The sequence below is a fragment of the Bombina bombina genome, chromosome 11, assembly GCF_027579735.1.
Source record: "Bombina bombina isolate aBomBom1 chromosome 11, aBomBom1.pri, whole genome shotgun sequence".
Classification (NCBI taxonomy): Eukaryota; Metazoa; Chordata; class Amphibia; order Anura; family Bombinatoridae; genus Bombina; species Bombina bombina.
The window spans coordinates 32,301,032-32,320,935 of NC_069509.1; the positions used below are offsets into that span (position 1 = coordinate 32,301,032).

The window sequence follows — 19,904 nt, forward strand, 5'->3', positions numbered from 1 at the left end:
ACTGACACACACAGCTGTTATCATTTATATACTGACATACACACAGCTGTTATCATTTATATACTGACACACACACAGCTGTTATCATTTATATACTGACACACACAGCTGTTATCATTTATATACTGACACACACAGCTGCTATAATTTATATACTGACACACACAACTGTTATCATTTATATACGGACACACACAGCTGTATCATTTATATACTGACACACACAGCTGTATCATTTATATACTGACTGACACACACAGCTGTTATCATTTATATACTGACACACACAGCTGTTATCATTTATATACTGACACACACAGCTGCTATAATTTATATACTGACACACACAACTGTTATCATTTATATACGGACACACACAGCTGTATCATTTATATACTGACACACACAGCTGTATCATTTATATACTGACTGACACACACAGCTGTTATCATTTATATACTGACACACACAGCTGTTATCATTTATATACTGACACACACAGCTGTTATCATTTATATACTGACACACACACAGCTGTTATCATTTATATACTGACACACACAGCTGTTATCATTTATATACTGACACACACAGCTGTTATCATTTATATACTGACACACACAGCTCTTATCATTTATATACTGACACACACAGCTGTTATAATTTATATACTGACACACACACAGCTGTTATCATTTATATACTGACACACACAGCTGTTATAATTTATATACTGACACACACACAGCTGTTATCATTTATATACTGACACACACAGCTGTTATAATTTATATACTGACACACACACAGCTACTATTATTTATTTACTGACACACACAGCTGTCTTTTATGTGCACCTGATAGGGCAGATACTTGCGTGTTAATTTGTGCACAAGAAATATCATACACTTGTAATTGTAATAGTATCCAGTCTCCAGCAAATGCGCGTTCAATCACTTGCTGCAGCTACTGCTACATATATTGCTTCTCTTGCACTTGGTCTCACTCTATTATTACTTCAACCAGTGGCGGCTCTTATATGAGGTTTATACATTCCTGTCTATCCCACCAAAAAAACCTTATAACTTGCATGATTAAGGTTTTCCCTTGTTCTGTAGCAGTTGTCAGGGCCCCCGTGATTATTCTTCTTTATGTTTCAGCTAAGTTGGTCACTACAAATAGTCACATCCGTCCCTGTATGCTCTCTTTTGTCACTAATTTATTGCTACCTGACACTAGGAGTTAGTTTTAACAAGCAACGGATGCTGCTTTCTACCCCTGAAGTTTCCGTCTCGCTGGAAACTTAAGTTAAGAAGCAGTGGTCATAAGATTGCTGCTCCTTAACTTGTCCACAACTTTTTAGGTGGTGGACTGCAATCATCCCGATCCAATCAGAATGATTGACACCCCCTGCTAGCGGCTGATTGGCCGTGAATGTGCAGGGGGCGGCATTGCACAAGCATTTCACAAGAAATTCTTGTGCAATGTTAAATGCTGACGGCGTATGCTGTCAGCATTTAGCAATGTCGGGCGGAAATAATTCGCTACAGCGAATCATTATTGCCCGGCATTTAATAAATTGGCCCCATGGTGTCATTTTCCCTTTGCTTGTGTCCATCATTAGTTTATCCTCAGCTATTTTCCATCTACACATCACTCACAGACAGAATGTTTTCTCTTTTTTATTGCTTGTGTCATTGATTTTATTTAAAGGGACAGTTAAGTGAAAATAAAATGTTAATGGATTGGATAGAGCATGCAATTTTAAACAACTTTATAATTTACTTATATTATCATTTTTGCTTAATCCTCTTGGTATCTTGGTGAGCTCAGGAGTGTGCACGTTTCTTTCGCCATCTGGCAGTAATGTTTGCAACATTGTTTGTAGAAATGTTAGAGTCTAAGAGTATTCATGTGTCTTTAGCACTCTATGACAGCAGCGTTTGCATGTATTTACAATCATTGCTGCCAGATGGCTAAACACGTGTATGCTCCTGAGCTCACCTAGTATTAATATTTAACAAAGCATACTAAGAGAACAAAGCAAAACTGTTAATAAAATTAAATTGGAAAGTTGTTTAAAATTTCATACAGTATCAAATATCGAGTCTATTTTTGTACTTATATTACCAGTTTTAAAGTAAAAAGTTTGCCCTCAAGCAAAAGCATCTGGCACACTAAATTTGGATGCCTACAAAAGCCTCTACTGGATTTCGCTCACACGCAACCAATAGGTGCGCTAGGTCAACTGCTTTAAAGCCAAAAGCCAGTTGTTAAGAAATACTTTTAATAAGAAATACTTTAAAAACCTATCACCTAGATTATGAGTTTTGCGCTATAGAGGGTGCGAAATGAATGCAACAAAAGTTGCATTATTTTACCCCCCATAGCGATGTCATTACAAGTTTCTGCAAAGCCTCCTTGTGCGTGCGATATGGTGGTTATAAGCTCCATACCGCACAAAATCCAAGGGCTGCTTTGATGTGCTCGTGCACGCTTTCCCCATAGACATCAATGGGAAGAAGGTGTTAGAAAAAAACTAACACCTGAAGTGCGGAAGGTGATCGCTGTAACGCAACCCCATTGATGTCTATGGGGAAAAAAAAGTTAAGTTTAAACCTAACACCCTAGCATAAACCCCTAGTCTAAACACCCCTAATCTGCCGCTCCCGACATCGCTGACACCTAAATAAAGTTATTAACCCCTAATTTGCCGCTCCCGACATCGCCGCCACCTAAATAAAGTTATTAACCCCTAATCTGCCGCTCCTGATATCGCCGTCACTAATAAAAGTTATTAACCCCTATTCCGCCACTCCCTGACATTGACGCCCCTATAATAAAGTTATTACCCCTAAACTTCTGGCCTCCCACATCACCGCCACTAAATAAACCTATTAACCCCTAAACCGCCAACTCCCCACATCGCAAAAAACTAAATTAAACTATTAACCCCCAAACCTAACAACCCCCTAACTTTATATTAAAAATACAATATCCCTATCTTAAAATAAATAAAAACTTACCTGTGAAATTAAAAAAAACTAAGTTTAAACTAACAATTAACCTAACATAACATATTATACTAAACTATTTTACTAAAATTAAAATAACTGTCAATTAAAAAAACTAAATTACCCATTAAAAAAAAACTAACACTACTAATAAAAATTAAGTCTAATATTACAAAAAAAATACTAAATTACAAAAAATAACAAACACTAAATTATGAAAAATAACAAATGAAATTATTCACAATAGAAACAATTACACCTAATCTAATAGCCCTATAAAAATATCCCCCCCATATTAAAAAAAAACCCTAGTCTACAATAAACTACCGATAGCCCTTAAAAGGGCCTTGTGTAGGGCACTGCCCTAAAGAAATAAAGAAATCAGCTCTTTTACCTGTAAAAAAATACAAAGACCCCCCAACAGTAAAACCCACCACCCAACCAACCCCCCAAAATAAAAAAAACTAACTCTAACAAAAACCTAAGCTACTTATTGCCCTGAAAAGGGTATTTGTATGGGCATTGCCCTTAAAAGGGCATTTGGCTCTTTTAAAAAAGCCCAAACCCTCATCTAAAAAAAAAAAACACCCAAAAATATTTAAAAAAAACCTAACACTAAACCCCAAAGATCCACTCACAGTTTCTTAAGTCCGGACATCCATCCTAATCTAGGCGGCATGTTTTATCTACATCCCGGAGGCGCGGAGCGGATCCATCCTTGAAGACATCCATCGCAAAACGTCCTCTTCATATGGTCACCGCCGTGCACTGGATCTGTTGCTAGGGATACGGCAGTGTAACTGCAGCACAGTGATAACATCATCACCGCCCACCCTGTCTTCCCTATGTAAAGGCCTCAGTCCCTCTCATCTGTGCCCAAGTATAGTTGTTTCTTCTTTTGCTCCTGGGTGCTGTATATCTGTATGCTGAATTGCTGTATTGATTCACTGTTGATGAACTCTGCCTGTTTGACTACGCTGCTTGCCTTAAACTCTGCATTGCTGGATTGCTTAACTGTTGATGAACTCTGCCTGTTTGACTACACTGCTTGTCTTAATCCCTCAATTGCTGGATTGCTTAACTGTTGATGAACTCTGCCTGTTTGACTATGCTACTTGCCTTAACCCCTGAATTGCTGGATTGCTTAACTGTTGATGAACTCTGCCTGTTTGACTACGCTGCTTGCCTTAACCCTAAAATATTGGATTGTCATTCTGTTGCCGAACTCTGTCTGCCTGACCATTCTATTGATTTACGCTTGAACTGCCTTACCGCTGTATTCCCTACCTATTGCCGTCAGAGACTATCCTGTCTGTTTCAGTTCTTCAAGTGGTTTACCATTGAACTGCCTAACTGCTGATTCCTACCTGCTGCTGCCAAAGACTACCCTGCATAGTGTGAGTACTGTTTACCTCATTTTGCAAACTTTCTCTGCTCTGGGATCTTCCCTATCATTCCAGCTTGACGCCGAGATAAGAAGACTAATGGCCAAGTTTGGTCTGATAGTGGAATATCCCACGAGCATTACATTATACTTGGGCCATGGACCAAAATGAGGTAGCAAATGCAATTACTCATCAGGGTCTGACGCTGGGATCACATACCGCACAATTGTAGAGTGTGGTTTCAAAACTACAGGCTATAACCGCTTTGCTCTCCTCACTGGTTGCTGAAAAGAACGCTTCTCCTGTTGTTACACAGCTAGTACCTGCTGCTAGTGCCGCAGCTCCTTCCCCTGCTTCTAGAAGTATACCCAGGATACCATTGCCTGACAAGTATGATGGTACTACCGACTGTAGGGGTTTCCTGAATCAGTGCAGGCTGCACTTTCGAAATGACCCAAACACCTTCCAGTCTCATCAGTCAAAGGTCACTTTTAATATTTCCTTACTAAAAGACAAGGCCCTAGCCTGGGTCTCTCCTCTTCTGAAACAGAGCGCTCAACTCTTGAACGATGCTGATGCCTTCACTTCTGCATTATCTTCTGTATTCGGGTACTCACTCTTGGATCTCCACCAGAGTAATAGAACTGTGGCACAATACGCCATCAAGTTTCTCACTTTAGCACTCGAGACCAGTTGGGATGGCAGTGCTCTCAAGGCGGCCTTTAGGAGAAGTTTGCATAAACGCATCAAGGAAGAACTTACCTATCGTGATGTCCCTACTTCCCTGGATGAATTCATAGCACTTTGTATTACTCTGGACTCTTGCTTTCAGGAGAGACAAGCTGAGAGAGACAGAACTCGTAGAATCCTTCCTTCCCATCCTCCTACTCGTCCAGTCACTAGACCATCCTCTACCCCTTCAGCACCTCCAGTTACCTCAGTAGAGGAACCCATAGATCTCTCCTCCCTCAAACCCACAGAATCTGAAAGACAGAGAAGAAGGAGATTGAGACTGCGTTTCTACTATGGTTCTATCTCACACCAGCTTAAGAACTGTGATACCCTGCCTGGAAAACCAATGCTTAGAGGATAAAACTGGGGTACCTCTAAGCGTGGTCACTACTAAATCCCCTCAATCTTCTCGAATCCTGGTACCTGTTAACCTCTCCTTTCTTCAAAATTCTGTCCACACTCAGGCCTTTATTGATTCAGGGGCAGCTGGACATTTTTTTGGATCAACGTTTCATGATTCAGGCAGGGTTACCTCTTCTGCAGAAAAAACACTGTCTTAAAATAACTACTCAGGATGGCACCCCACCCTTGGATCAGGTTTAATCCATTTTGAACCATGACTGTGGGAGTCCTTCATACCGAACAGTTGCAGTTCAATGTCATTCATTCTCCAGCACAACCAGTAATCCATGGACTTCCTTGGCTCCGTATACACAATCAACAGTTCGACTGGACTGAGGGACAGTTGGCCTTCTGGGGTACATCCTGCTTCCACTCCTGTCTGGCTAAAGTTACTCCATTACGCCACCTCCCCATTTCCAGCCTACAGTCCCCTTCAAGCCTTCCCTTAATTTACACAGATTTGACTGATGTGTTTGAAAAGAAAGCAGCTGATGTGCTGCCACCCACCCCACTGCACCCACCCCACTGTCTCACTTCCTAAAGGGAGGACATATCCACTCTTCAAAGCTGAAACCAAGGCCATGGAGGAGTATATTCAAGAGAACCTAGCTAAAGGTTTTATTCACCCTTCCTCTTCTGGCTGGCTTCTTTTTTGTCAATAAGAAGGATGGTGGGCTCAGACCCTGTATCGACTACATAACCCTTAACAACATCACTATCAAGAATCGCTATTCTATTCCGTTAATCACTGAACTTTATGATTCGCTCCAGAATGCTTGCTACTTCACTAAATTTGATCTACGTGGGGCATATAATCTTGTTTGTATATTCCCAGGGCATGAATGGAAGACTGCCTTCAACACAAGATCAGGGCATTATGAATACTGTGTAATGCCTTTCGGGCTGTGTAATGCCCCTGCTGTCTTCCAGGCATTTGTCAACGATGTCTTCTGTGACCTCCTCAATCGCACTGTCATCGTCTATCTGGATGACATCCTTATTTTCTCCTCCACCCTTGAGGAGCATCATGAACATGTGAGACAGGTACTTATTTGCCTCAGAGACAATTCCCTGGTAGCCAAACTGGAGAAATGTGAATTTGACCAAGTTCAGATCCAGTTCCTTGGCTATGTTATCTCGAAGGAGGGTTTTGCCATGGATCCTTCTAAGCTCACCACAGTCCTGGAATGACCTCAACCCACCTCATTAAAGGAACTACAGAGATTGTTGGGGTTCTCTAAATATTACCGCAAGTTTATAAAAAACTTCTCCCAAATAGTTGCTCCCCTCACTGAGTTAACTAAACAGAACAGATACTGCAAAAACTGGCCTCCCTAAGCTGTGGATGCCTTCTCTCACCTGAAAAAGGCCTTTTGTTCTGCTCCTGTGCTCCGCCATCCTGATCCTGACCTGAAGTTCACTTTAGAGGTTGACGCCTCCGAGATTGGAGCTGGAACAGTCCTAACCCAAAGGGATCCTTTATCCTCCAAGTTGCACCCTGTTGCCTTTTTCTCCAAGCGCTTTACTCCTGCAGAGAAGAACTATGACGTGGGTAATCGTGAACTCTTAGCCATTAAGATGGCTCTGACTGAATGGCATCATTGGCTAGAGGGTACCTCCAATCCCATTCAGATTCTCACTGACCACAAGAATCTGACGTATCTTGAGACTGCTCATAGACTCAATTTTCCGTTAGTTTCCTTAGTGAAGTGATTCCTCTGAAGCTCCTATTGAACACCTCATATCCCCTTCCTGTGTGGTTGCTCAACTTAACACCTCTCTTCTTCAAAAACTGTAACGTGTTCAGTCTAGAAACCCTCCTGAAGCCCCTGCGGCTCCCGATATCTTCTTTGTACCTCTGAACCTACGCAACCCTGTGCTATCCTCAGCTAATGATAGTAAACTTTCAGGACATCCTGGTTTAATAAGAACTTTTAAGTTTCTTTCCAAGCATGTATGGTGGCCTACTATGAAGACCGATGCTCAGAATTATGTGAAAGCCTGCACGACTTGTGCTGCCAATAAGACTCCTCGATCCTTGCCTCCTTGCTTACTCCAACCGTTGTCCATTCCAAAACAACATTGGACACACATAACAATGGATTTCATTGTGGACCTCCCTCCTTCTGACCATCATACGGTTATCTGAGTTGTGGTAGATCGATTTTCCAGACTGGCTTATTTTATACCCTTAAAGAAGCTGCCATCTGCCCAAGTGCTATTGTCTCTTTTTCTGTTACATATGGTACGACTTCATGGCATTCCCGTGAATATTGTTTCCGACAGAGGTCCCCAATTAATCTCTCCCTTTTGGAGAGCCTTTTGCAAGTCGATTGGAACCACTGTTTCCTTGTCATCCGGCTACCATCCTCAGACTAATGGGCTGACTGAGAGAATGAATCAAGATCTCAAAGCCTATCTCAGAACTTTTGTTAATTCTCTCCATACCAACTGGTCTGAGTTGTTGCCCCTAGCTGAGCTGGCAAAGAACACTCATTGACACTCTTCTCTACGATGTTCTCCATTTCAAGCCGCAGCAGGTATCCAACCTGGTGTCTTTCCTCTTTCTGCTCAGTCCACAGGGGTTCCTGCTGCAGACGGACACGTTACTAACCTTACTACTCATTGGCAACTTATTTGCTCTCAGTTACGTTCAGCTGTTTCCAGATACAAGAGGTTTGCTGATCATCATAGAGCTTCTGTTTGTGCCTTTTCGGTAGGTGATCATGTTTGGGTCTCTACTTGACATATTCGTCTACGTCAACCCAGTCATAAATTAGGGCCTAGGATCGGCCCCTACATGGTCCTTAAAAGACTGTCTCCTGTTGCCTACAAAGTGGCCTTGCCCAGAACCCTGTGCATACACCCTGTCTTCCACATCTCGTTACTCAAGCCTTACATCAAGAACAGATATACTCCGCTCAGACCACCTCCTCCCCCACTCCTGGTTCATGGTGACCCTGAGTATGAGGTTGCTAAGATCCTGGACTCCAGATACAGGCGCAGGCAACTACAGTACCTTGTACACTGGAAGGGCTACTCCATGGCAGGCCTGTGATGTGCATGCTCCATCTTTGGTCTCCAGATTTCATGCTGCACATCCCACCAAGCTTATGTAGGTTCCTGGAGGTACCCTTTGAGAAGGAGGCTCTGTTACACCGCTCTTTGCTCTGCTGTGGCCAATGCCACGGACACAGGCACTCCTCCTGTTGCAAGTGATATGGCAGTGTAACTGCAGCACGGTGATGACATCATCACTGCCCGCCCTGTCTTCCCTATGTAAAGGCCTCAGTCCCTCTCACCTGTGCCCAAGTATAGGTGTTTCTTCTTGTGCTCCTAGGTGCTGTATATCTGTATGCTGAATTGGTGTATTGATTCACTGTTGATGAACTCTGCCTGTTTAACTATGCTGCTTGCCTTAAACTCTGCATTGCTGGATTTCTTAACTGTTGATGAACTCTGCCTGTTTGACTACGCTACTATCCCTATCTTAAAATAAATAAAAAACTTACCTGTGAAATTAAAAAACCTAAGTTTAAACTAACAATTAACCTAACATAATACTATTATACTATTATACTAAAATTAAAATAACTACCAATTAAAAAAACAAAATTACACATTTAAAAAACTAACACTACTAAAAAAATGTGTCAAAACTTACAAAAAATAAAAAATACTAAATTATGGTTTTTCATTACTAGAGGGCTTTAGTTCATATGTTTCATATAGATAACATTGAGCTGACGCACATGAAGTTACCCTGGAGTGAGCACTGATTGGCTAAAATGCAAGTCTGTCAAAATAACTGAGATAAGGGGGCAGTTTGCTGAGGCTTAGATACAAGGTAATCACAGAGGTAAAATGTGTATTATTATAAATGTGTTGGTAATCAAAACTGGGGAATGGGTAATAAAGGGATTATCTATCTTTTTAAACAACAAAAATTCTGGTGTTGACTGTCCCTTTAAGTGACAAAGGATTACAGTAAACCAGACTGTATAAAAATATAAGGTTTCAATTGTTCATCACAAAAAGAATGAAATTCATAAAGTTTTGAATAAAGTGGGAAATAAAAACAGTAAATTATCTTCTATAATACCTTGACATCTATCAAATATTCAATAAAGTATTAGTCTCTGTGTATTAAACTCTGAGAACCACCATATTGTCTATTGTTTAAAAAATGAGATGAAGCTAAAATATATTTTTTAAACATTTAAAAACTGAGAAATATGCTTATTATTTATATATTATTTTCCTTTAGATAAAAGAACCAGATCTGAAGCTTTGTATAAGTTGATGGAAATGGAAACACACAGAACCTCCAAGTTAACTCTAAAACATGCTCTTGAAATTGGTCCAGAATGCACAGCGGGAAGAAATAAGGGGTCAACTGGAAGTATTATCTATAAGTTTCTGCATAACCTCATGGCATTGAATGTAGCTGCAAGGAACTGTAATTTAGACCTGATAAACAAAGATGTTGTTAATAATGATATTTATGAAGATAATAATCGGAATTGGGAAATAAACACAGATAGTAAAATCCATCCCCTAGATATTCTCTGTGTTCTCCTACACTGCTCAAATAGCTTTTTGCAGCAAGAAATATTTTCAAAAATGTGTATGTGCCAGTTTGCTGTTCCTCTGCTGCTTCCGGATGTTGATGAACCAGATTTTACCCTAATGCTGTGGGCAATGAGAGATATTGTGAAGAAGTGGAGACCACAATCATTAGCAGATACTAAAGGGTTTAAAGAAGACAACTTGGTACAAATAAGGATGCCGGTTTTCTCTTTTGTTAGATTGGGAAACTGTAATGTATCAAAGTCTAAAGTTCTCAATCAAGTCCTCAGCCCAGATCAGCAGTATCACGACTTCTTTATACACAGAAATATGGAAGGCGGTAATGTTCCCCGGCAAGTCTCCAGTGGGTTAGTCGAAATATGCTGGTATTTTCCTGCTGACAAAAAAAAATCTGATGTATTTTCAGAACCAGTTTCTGTTACAAATCTGAGAGGTGATCTAGAGTCTAACCTAAAGCAATTCCACTTCTTAACACAAATATCAACAGCAGTTTTTATTATTGCTGAAAGTATCAATAATGAGCAATACCAGCAACTGATGAAAGTAAATGACTCAAAGCTAAAGTATTTCTTCATTATAGTTCCCACAGATGGGAAGCCAGACAAAGCTACACAGGAGTTCCTAGAGTTGTTTGTAAGTAGCAACACAGCCAACGTCCTAGTAAAGACTAAAGCTACCAATAAAGCAACATTTGTAAAAAATATTCGCTTAGCTATTGTCAAGTTAGTACACAATAGCTCAAATTACCTTAGTCTGGAAAATATGGTGCAAATAGCCAAGGATCTTAAAATCTTTATAGATGAGAACTCAGATAAATGCCAAAAGGCAAAAGAAGATGCAAAGAAAATTACTGAGAAGATGCAAGATGTGGTAGAGTACAAAAGGGAAACTATGACGTTACAGGGTGTTCTTTGGAAAGAATTGGCCAAATTAGAAAAAGAAATGTGTCAAATGAAAAGACAAGGGAACATTGATTGTCAAAGATATAAAAGTAAGTTAGCCAAGGATGTGGAGAAAATACGTAAGCAACAATATGACCTCATGGTCCCAGATGACATGACCAATTTTATTAAAGCATTGACAAAAAAGAGCCAGGTTGAAAAGTGGTATTTTTTAAAATGGATGAAGTTTTATCTCGACTTAGCTGCAAGAAATAAACTCTCTGCTATGCAAAATGAGTATAAAGAAAAATGTAAAAATGCAAGTAACCAAGATCTAGCAAAACTGGATCAGAAGATATCAGATGGTTCGTTAGGAGTTGAGCATTTCATGAGAGAGTTAGGTCAGTTATATGAGGCTGAATACTTCACAACAAGAGAAAACACATATAAAAAACAAAGTGGTCTCCCAGGAATAGCTGCTGATCTCCTGCTGGATGGGTTCCCATTTGAGCTAATTGATGGAGATGCTTCCAACATCCCCCTGCAGTGGGTAACTGATGTCCTGACTGAGCTGGACAACAAGACAGGAGGAGGGTGCAGATTGAGGGTACTAACTGTGCTGGGGGTACAGAGCACAGGGAAATCTACCCTTCTGAACACCATGTTTGGGTTGCAGTTTCCTGTGGCTAGTGGGCGCTGCACACGAGGAGCCTTCATGACACTAATTAAAGTGAAAAAAGACTTCCAGAAGGAAATGAAATGTGATTTTATTCTGGTGATTGACACTGAAGGTTTGAAGGCTCCTGAACTGGCTTCTCTTGTGGAAAGTTATGAACATGACAATGAGCTGGCTACACTAGTTATTGGGTTGAGTGACATCACTATAATTAATATGGCCATGGAAAATTCTACCGAGATGAAAGATATTTTGCAGATTGTGGTTCATGCATTTCTTAGGATGAAACAAATAGGGCATAAACCCAACTGCCAGTTTGTACATCAGAATGTAAGTGATGTATCTGCTCATGAAAAGAATATGAGAGACAGAAAGAAACTCTTAGAACAACTAAACGAAATGACAAGACTTGCAGCAAGTATGGAGAAAAAATACAATATCACAGCTTTTTCTGATATTATGGAATATGATCTTGAGGAGCACAATTGGTACATCCCTGGTCTATGGCATGGATTCCCCCCCATGGCTCCTGTAAGTTCTGGGTATAGTGAAAACATATATGAGTTGAAGACCTATCTAATCAAATTTTTGAAAATGTCTTCGAAGAAAGCAAAGACAATACCTGAGTTTATTACATGGATTACAAGCTTGTGGAATTCTGTGAAACATGAGAATTTTATATTTAGCTTTAGAAATAGTCTGGTTGCCAGAGCATACAACCAGCTGTCTAAAAAGTACTTAGAGCTAGAGTGGGGATTCAGAAGAGCAATGCATAAATGGGTAACAGAGACTGAAGCTTTAATCAAGAATCAGTCTGCAGAGAATCTAGAAGCAAAAGGCAATGAGTGTATTAGAGTTGCCTTAAGCATTGTCAAACAGGAGGAAAACAAAATGCTGTCAGAGTTAGAGGACTTTTTCAAAAGAGAAACAGAACTTGTTCCATTAATTGAAAGATACAGGGCAGATTTTTTTCTCAGTGCACAAACCCTCAGAGAAAGGCATGAAAGAGATTTAACTGATAAATGTAAGGAAGCCATTAGAAAACAAAAGGAACATCACAAGATTCAGGGCATACAGGATAAATACATAAAAACCATTGAGAAGAAGGTGTATTCTCTGTTGAAGAAATGTAAAGAGGGAAGGAGTAATGCTAGTGATGAAGAGCTGTCCAAAGAGTTTAAAACTATGTGGAATGATACAGTGAAGGACTTGGATGTGACCCCATTACCAAAACGTAACATAGAGAGTGAAATGTTGACCACACTCCATAAAAACATGCATGTGAAAGGATCTTCTGTTAATGAAAAATTACACAATTTAAAGGGTTTACCTAAACCTGAAAGCAATCAGCCACATGATGCAGAAAGATCTTTGAAGGTTCTTGTAAAATCTTTTTATTATAAGTATATAGCACCGAAGAATCCCAGTAACTTAGATAATTTTACTAAACATGTGTCAGATAAATGTGCAAAATCAGTAGCAAAACTTACAAAGGAAGATACTGACTATAATGACACATATTGTCACAATCTTCTCCATATCGTAGATGAATGCTGTAAAGAAGATTATGCTAAAGACCTTCAGATCACCGCTGTTGTTGAACTGGAGCTGAAGCTGCAGGTTTTGGGTAATGCGCTAAATAAATTTCAACAGATGCATGAGAAGTTTGTGAAGACAAATGACCATATTTACCGTCTTGAACAACTTAGACCAAAATACTTTAATCTCTTTAAAAATGTGTTTCATGAGAAAGATGAGATTCAGAATCGCGCCAAACATTTCTGTGACCATTGTCTAAAGCCTGCTCTGATAGATCACATTAATGGTAGGTTGGGTATAGAAATTGTGGATGACATATTAAGCAGTGGAGACAGCAAGGACTACAGCACTCGCTCTGTCTTCCAGTTTACTGTACTGAAGCAAATGCTTGAAGACAATGATTTTAACCACTATGTGCAATACAGCAGCAATTATGAAGATTTTATCAAAAACTGGATATTGAGATACATTTTTAAAAAATATACTAACTTTCAAACATTGCAGCTTAAAATTCTTTCCCTTGTCACTAAAAAGGTCAGACACAGTCTCAACAGTTCAGGGATATTAGAAAGCAAAAATGTTTCAGAATTTCTTACAAATCTCACTGAGATGCTAGGGAAGGAGTTGGTGATATCACAGGATGAGATGAAAGTGATCATTTTCCAAAACACAGCAAATATTAAAGAGTTTGCTGACAACATTGAGACCTCCTTGTGTGACACAGAGGAAGAAATAAAATCTGAAATAACATCTCAGAGTGCTGAGTTTGTACTCTCCAGGGTCACTCTGAAACCTCAGGATGAATTGTTTAAGAGGGTGTTTGGTTGTGGAAAGCAGTGTCCATTCTGCAGCGTGCCTTGTGAGGCTGGAGGTGCTGCACATACTGAGCACTTTGCTTCTGTTCATCGACCTAAAGGTCTAGGACAATACAGATGGATTCAAACAGAAATTCTTACCCATGACATCTGTACGACATCTGTAGTTTCAAATACCAAATTCAGAAATTCGTTGACTGATGGTAAGCTTGTCCCTTACAAAGATTACCGCGAGTACTACCCAGATTGGCTCATTGCTCCCGACTCAAGTATTGAAGCCTCTGACTACTGGAAGTTTGTGCTTAAAGAGTTTAATGAGCAATTTGCAGAAGAATATGATGCTAAACCAGCAGATTACCCTAAAGAATGGGATGAAATAACCAAAGAGCAAGCACTTGCAAATCTTAAATCAAGCTTCAGCATGCAATAAAATGAGAACATTAATCTATCTCAAAATCAAATACTCACTGGAATAAAGATAAATCAATCATAAACATTTTTTTTAAGCATTACATTTATATGTAGGTGTCTCTCAATCACATCCAGAGCCACACTTAGGCCCAGATTAAATGTGTTGCACTAATGATAGCGCAGGATGCAATATCAATATCACTGGACCGCGCTAAAAATAGCACACAAACTGATATTACAAACCCACGGAAAAACTGATTTACTAGAGAAGGTTTAGCTCAGCTGGCATCCCTTTAGTGTGCCCTATTATTTCAATGGATATAGTGACCACGCTAAACATTGTTCATATTGTAAGTTAAAAGTTACAGATTGCGCTCAAATGAAAGCCAAAATAGTACTAGAAGAATTAGCCTGACCTGAGACATGTAGTAATGTTTAAGGGTTAAAATATAAGTTTCATAAAACACATGTAATACTTGTTGAAATAAAGTATTACATGGTTTCATTAATTACATTTTACACTATTTAATTAAAATACCCAGCAATGTAATTGTCTGTTAATTGATTCATGTGTTATCCAACAAGTGTGTAAGCATCAGTTTTCTTCTTGTCCAATCCTTGCACCATAAAAAAAATACTTTAAAGATTTGTTGTGCTGCTGTTGGCTTGTAGCAGTAGCACTAGCTACTCCTTTAATTAAACGGATAGAGCACTATGAATGTTTCTCCCCTTCAATGTGTTCTCAGTGATCTATTTTATCTGCTGTAGTGTATTACATTTTTTACAAATAACTAATTTACATTTTTTTGTTATTTGAAATAACTGCTTTTACCTTTGAAATTGCCACTTAAACTGAAAATGTAAATACTGCGGTTTTGGCTATAGGATAGTTATGTAAACAAGAAGCAGCTGAAGAAATCCCATTCCCAATGTGTGTGAGAGCAATACAAACTAAAAATGTTATTTTCAGTTTTTCTGGATTAAGCATGTACCTTTGTGCCTTTTAGCTCTAAACGAAGGCTGAAGATTGCATCCACAAGTGGCATTCAGCAATGAAACATAAACGCTTCAGTAAACACTGCTGCTGCTGGTGGGAGGAGCTGGAGCACAGTCTGGTTAGAGGGACAGTTAGACCCTCTAGTAATGGGCAGTAACACTTCCTACAATACACTAAATGCAAGCCAGTCAGTGGTCCTTCTGTGTGATCTCCCTGCACTGTGTGTAACACATGGGGGCCCATTTAACAAGCTCTGTATGGAGCTTGTGGGCCCGCCAGAAACACAAGTTATGCAGCAGCGCTCTAAAGACCACTGCTCCATAACCCATCGCCACATTTCAACCAGATCGAGTACGATCTGGTTGATTGACACCTCCATGCTGACGGCCCATTGGTCACGAGTCTGCAGGGGGTGGCGTTGCACCAGCAGCTCTTGCTGAATACGGAGTGTATTGCTCTCCGCATTCAGCAAAGTCTTTCGGACCTGATCTGCACTGTTGGATCAGGTCCGCAAGACCTTTGATACATAGGACTCATGGTGCTTACATTTCTGTGTGGCTTGCTCTGGGGTTATTTAGCTCCCCTCAGGAGATATAGGACTATGGCACTTTAAGTGGGTGAGACTCTGTGACAGAGGAGGTGTCTCAGGCCCAAAGGCAACAATTCATCCCTTCATTGGTTTTAATTTGCTTTCATTAACCAAAATGTATAGATTATATACATATAAATACAGTGTGTGTGTATATACATATATACATATATACATATATATATTAATTGTTAGGGGGTGGAAGTCTTAGTGAGTTCCCACACTTTTTTGCAGGACTTGATCCCTGCATCTTTGGTATTCATTTAGTGCTGAAAGGAACAAATGCAAATGCCTACTGGGGTATTGGCCTTTGTGTACCTAGACAGAGACAAAATAATGAGGCCTTTAACTAGATTAAGAAAGATAAAATAAGTAATCTGCTCTCCCTGCAAGCTCAGACATTGTGAATAGTTTGTGGTTTAAATGAATAAAAACTGCTATTTCCTATACAAAAATAAATATAAAGGTATAATTTCACATACACTTTATACTCAGCAGCTGGTATAACAAGTCATTGGAAACATAGCAAAGGGACATGAAACCAAAACAATTTCTTTAATGATTAAAATAGAACATACATTTTTAACCCATTTTCAAATTTACTTCTGTTATGTAATGTGCTTTGTGTTGAAAATAATACCTCAGTATCCTCAGGAGCAGAAATGCACTACTGGGACGTATCTGCTGGTTGGTTGCTCACCTGATGTGTTCAGCTAGCTCCCACTAATGTATTGCTGCTCCTTCAACAAAGAATACCAAGAAAATGGAGGGAATTTGAGTAAATTGGAAACTTGTTTAAAATTCTATGGTCTATCTCAGAGGTTTTCAAACCTGTCCCAAGGCCTCCCTAACAGGTCAGATTTTTTCAGCATTACCTTGTGTGAGAGCAGGTTAATAACCATATTTACTAATCATCTGATTATTTCACCTGTGCTCCAGTTCATATATCCTGAAAATCTGGCCTGTTAGGGAGGTCTGCAAACCCCTGCTCTATCTGAATCATTAAAAAAATGGGTCTTATTTCCCTTTTAGTGGAACAGATATAACAAGTCAATATCCCTTTAAATTTAATCTGCTGTTTAGATGTTCCCCATAGAAAATAAGGGGTTAACATATCCATCTGAACTGAATGATCCCAGGAAATGATTCTTCTGAATGGTCCATTCAACAGAATTGTTTGTGCAAAAGTTTATTAACCACTGTATATAGTGATGACCAGATGTTAAACTTCAGATTAAGCATTAACTCATTTAGTGCCATTAATCTCTGTGATTGCATCTTTTTGATGCTTGTTTGCAAATTTATTAGCGGGCAAACCAGCAATGTAGCACACGAAGGGCCAGATTACAAGAGGAGCGCTATTTAACACTCCCGCTCGAGCATTAATTGCACTAGAAATAAGCTTTTTGCACGCATCGGGTTGCGTTCGTATTACAATTTGAAAGTAAATTGTTTTTGCTTGTGCACTAACCCAGAGAGGGCAAAAAGCCAAACTTAGAATAACACCCAACTCACGCACAAACCCGATCGCATTTTCTCATTTGCGCTAACCCGACATGAAAATTTGAATATTTCGAATTCTGATGTTCTTCACATACAATAATGTGTTCTATTTATTCATAAATACACAAATATATATTGGACTATCTATTTATAAATACATCGAACATATTCTGCTATGTGCAGAAATATTTACAGAGGTAAATACATAGGGGCCGATTTATCAATGTCTGGCGGACATGATCCTCTGTAGCGTATCATGTCCACCAGACATCGATGAATGCCAACAGCATATGCTGTTGGCATTTAACATTACACAAGCAGTTCTGGTTAGATTTAACAAGCAGTGGATGCTGCTTTATCCGTCCGAAGTTTCCAGCTCGTCGGAAACATAAGTTAAGAAGCAACGGCCGCAAGACTGCTCCTTAACTTAACTTGAAATTTCCTATTAATTAGACATGTGCGTTTCGTTTCATTCTGAATCAAAATTAGGACAAATTCGGAGATTCGAATCAATTTGAATTTCCGAATTACCCTAGCAACAAAATTAAACTAATCCGAATGTATTTGTAACAATAAATCCGAATTAGTACCATTCAATTCAATACAATTCAATACAATTCAATTCAATACAATTCAGTAACTTGGAATTTAATTCAATTCAATACAATACAATTCAGTATAAAAATTTAATTTAGCGAGATAGAACAGTGAAATAATTCTGTTTGTGTAACTTGGAAGCATCTGAATCAACATAACGAATTTATTAACTGAATCCGAAACTAATATATCTGAATACATCCGAATTTATTCGAATCCGAATGAATACAAACCAAATACATTCGAATGTATTCGAATTCTAATCGATCCGTAACGAACCAAAACAAATTTTTCCGCTGTGCACGTCTACTATTAATGCCAAAATTCTCCATCAGCATTAGAATCAGAAAAATGTTTTGATGTCACATTCTGCAGCCATGGAATGTTTGCTTGTGTCTTTGTGATATACAGTTTTTTGGCAATGTCTAAGACTTTACTATTAGAAAAATGTTTCATAATACCATGTGCAAATAGTTAAAAGCATTTGAAATTTTAGCATACACTAAAGCTGTTTTTTTTCTTCTTTGCTTTGACAAGATCCGATATTGCGGATCATGTCCGCTGCACATCTATAAATGCCGACAGCATACGCTGTTCAGAGCTTGATAATTCGGTCCCTTAGTGAATACATTTAATACAGAACGCTGCATGAGAACTAACACTTTTTATGACTAATACATGATTGTTAGACATTGTGCAGGGGGCATCATTGCTTGTTCATAGAGTATAATTATATAAAAATATACAAAAATAAATATATTGAAGCAATGACTGATTTGAGATAAACACAGAACTGAAACTAGTCAGAATGGATTTTGATTTTAGACAGAACTGAGAGCAGATTGAAAAAACTAGACTGGCAACTGAAAACCTACAGGATTTGTTAGCAGAGCTGCTTCCTCACAGAACACAGATTTTAAGCAGCTGTCATTACTGAAATATCTTCTACAAAGTGTTTTGTCACCTTATGAGATGAAATTACTCCTGTTTGTAATCACAGTGGTATGTCTTCCTGCCAGTGTTTTCCATGTTTAACGATGAGCCCCTTTATTATTTAATAAAAAGTAATTTGATTTCACAGCATTGCAGTGTCCTTCTTTTTTACCACTAATATGTATACTTGGCCCTCTCGCTGGAGCAAAAAATTATGTAATCTAAAAATCAATCAATAAACATTAATGAACATATTGATAAAGTGAACCAAAGGGTTTGTTGCTCATATTGGGCTTGATAACAAGTGGCACTAAGATTTGCACATTAGTGATATAGGAATATTGTACCCGCACTAACTTGTGCTCATATTACAACGCGATCACACAAGCGGAATCCAATTTAACCCACGTCAGGTTAGTGCGACTGAACAACGTAAAGGGTTAGGGATAAAATAAGTGTAGCACTAAACACAACATAAATACATTAAAATAAACTGTTACACTCAGGGCCTGGCTCAACAATGGGACCAAGTGGGCCAGGCAGCACTTAAGGGGGGCGGCACTTCCAGGTGAAACATATTTCAAAGTAAGCCCATATCTGAAAAGACTGTTTACATCTGCTGTCATTTTACATATACACTTCCTATCTTTGTAATTAATGTTGCATCTTTACGATTGCAATAACAGGTGTCATACGGTGCAATACAAACCATATGTTTACTGCCTATGTATCAAACTATGGCTCCTCCCCCGATTTCCTTACATCACTTGCCCCTTTCTGGCTCAAGATGGCACCACTCACACTGTTACTTGCAGGTTTGTGCCGCATGTGTCCGGGAAA

At 39.0% G+C, this 19,904-nt stretch overlaps 1 protein-coding gene across 1 annotated transcript in view; it reads left to right on the forward strand.

Moving 5' to 3' along the window:
• LOC128642230 (interferon-induced very large GTPase 1) overlaps positions 1–19,209 on the forward strand; it is a 283,353-nt gene extending 264,144 nt beyond the window's left edge. Inside the window, exon 5 of the mRNA XM_053694927.1 lies at positions 9,801–19,209. Within this exon, the coding sequence (XP_053550902.1) occupies positions 9,801–14,464 (4,664 nt within the window). The 3' untranslated portion in view covers positions 14,465–19,209. The remainder of the gene's footprint in view (positions 1–9,800) is intronic.
• The last annotated feature ends 695 nt before the right edge of the window (positions 19,210–19,904 follow it).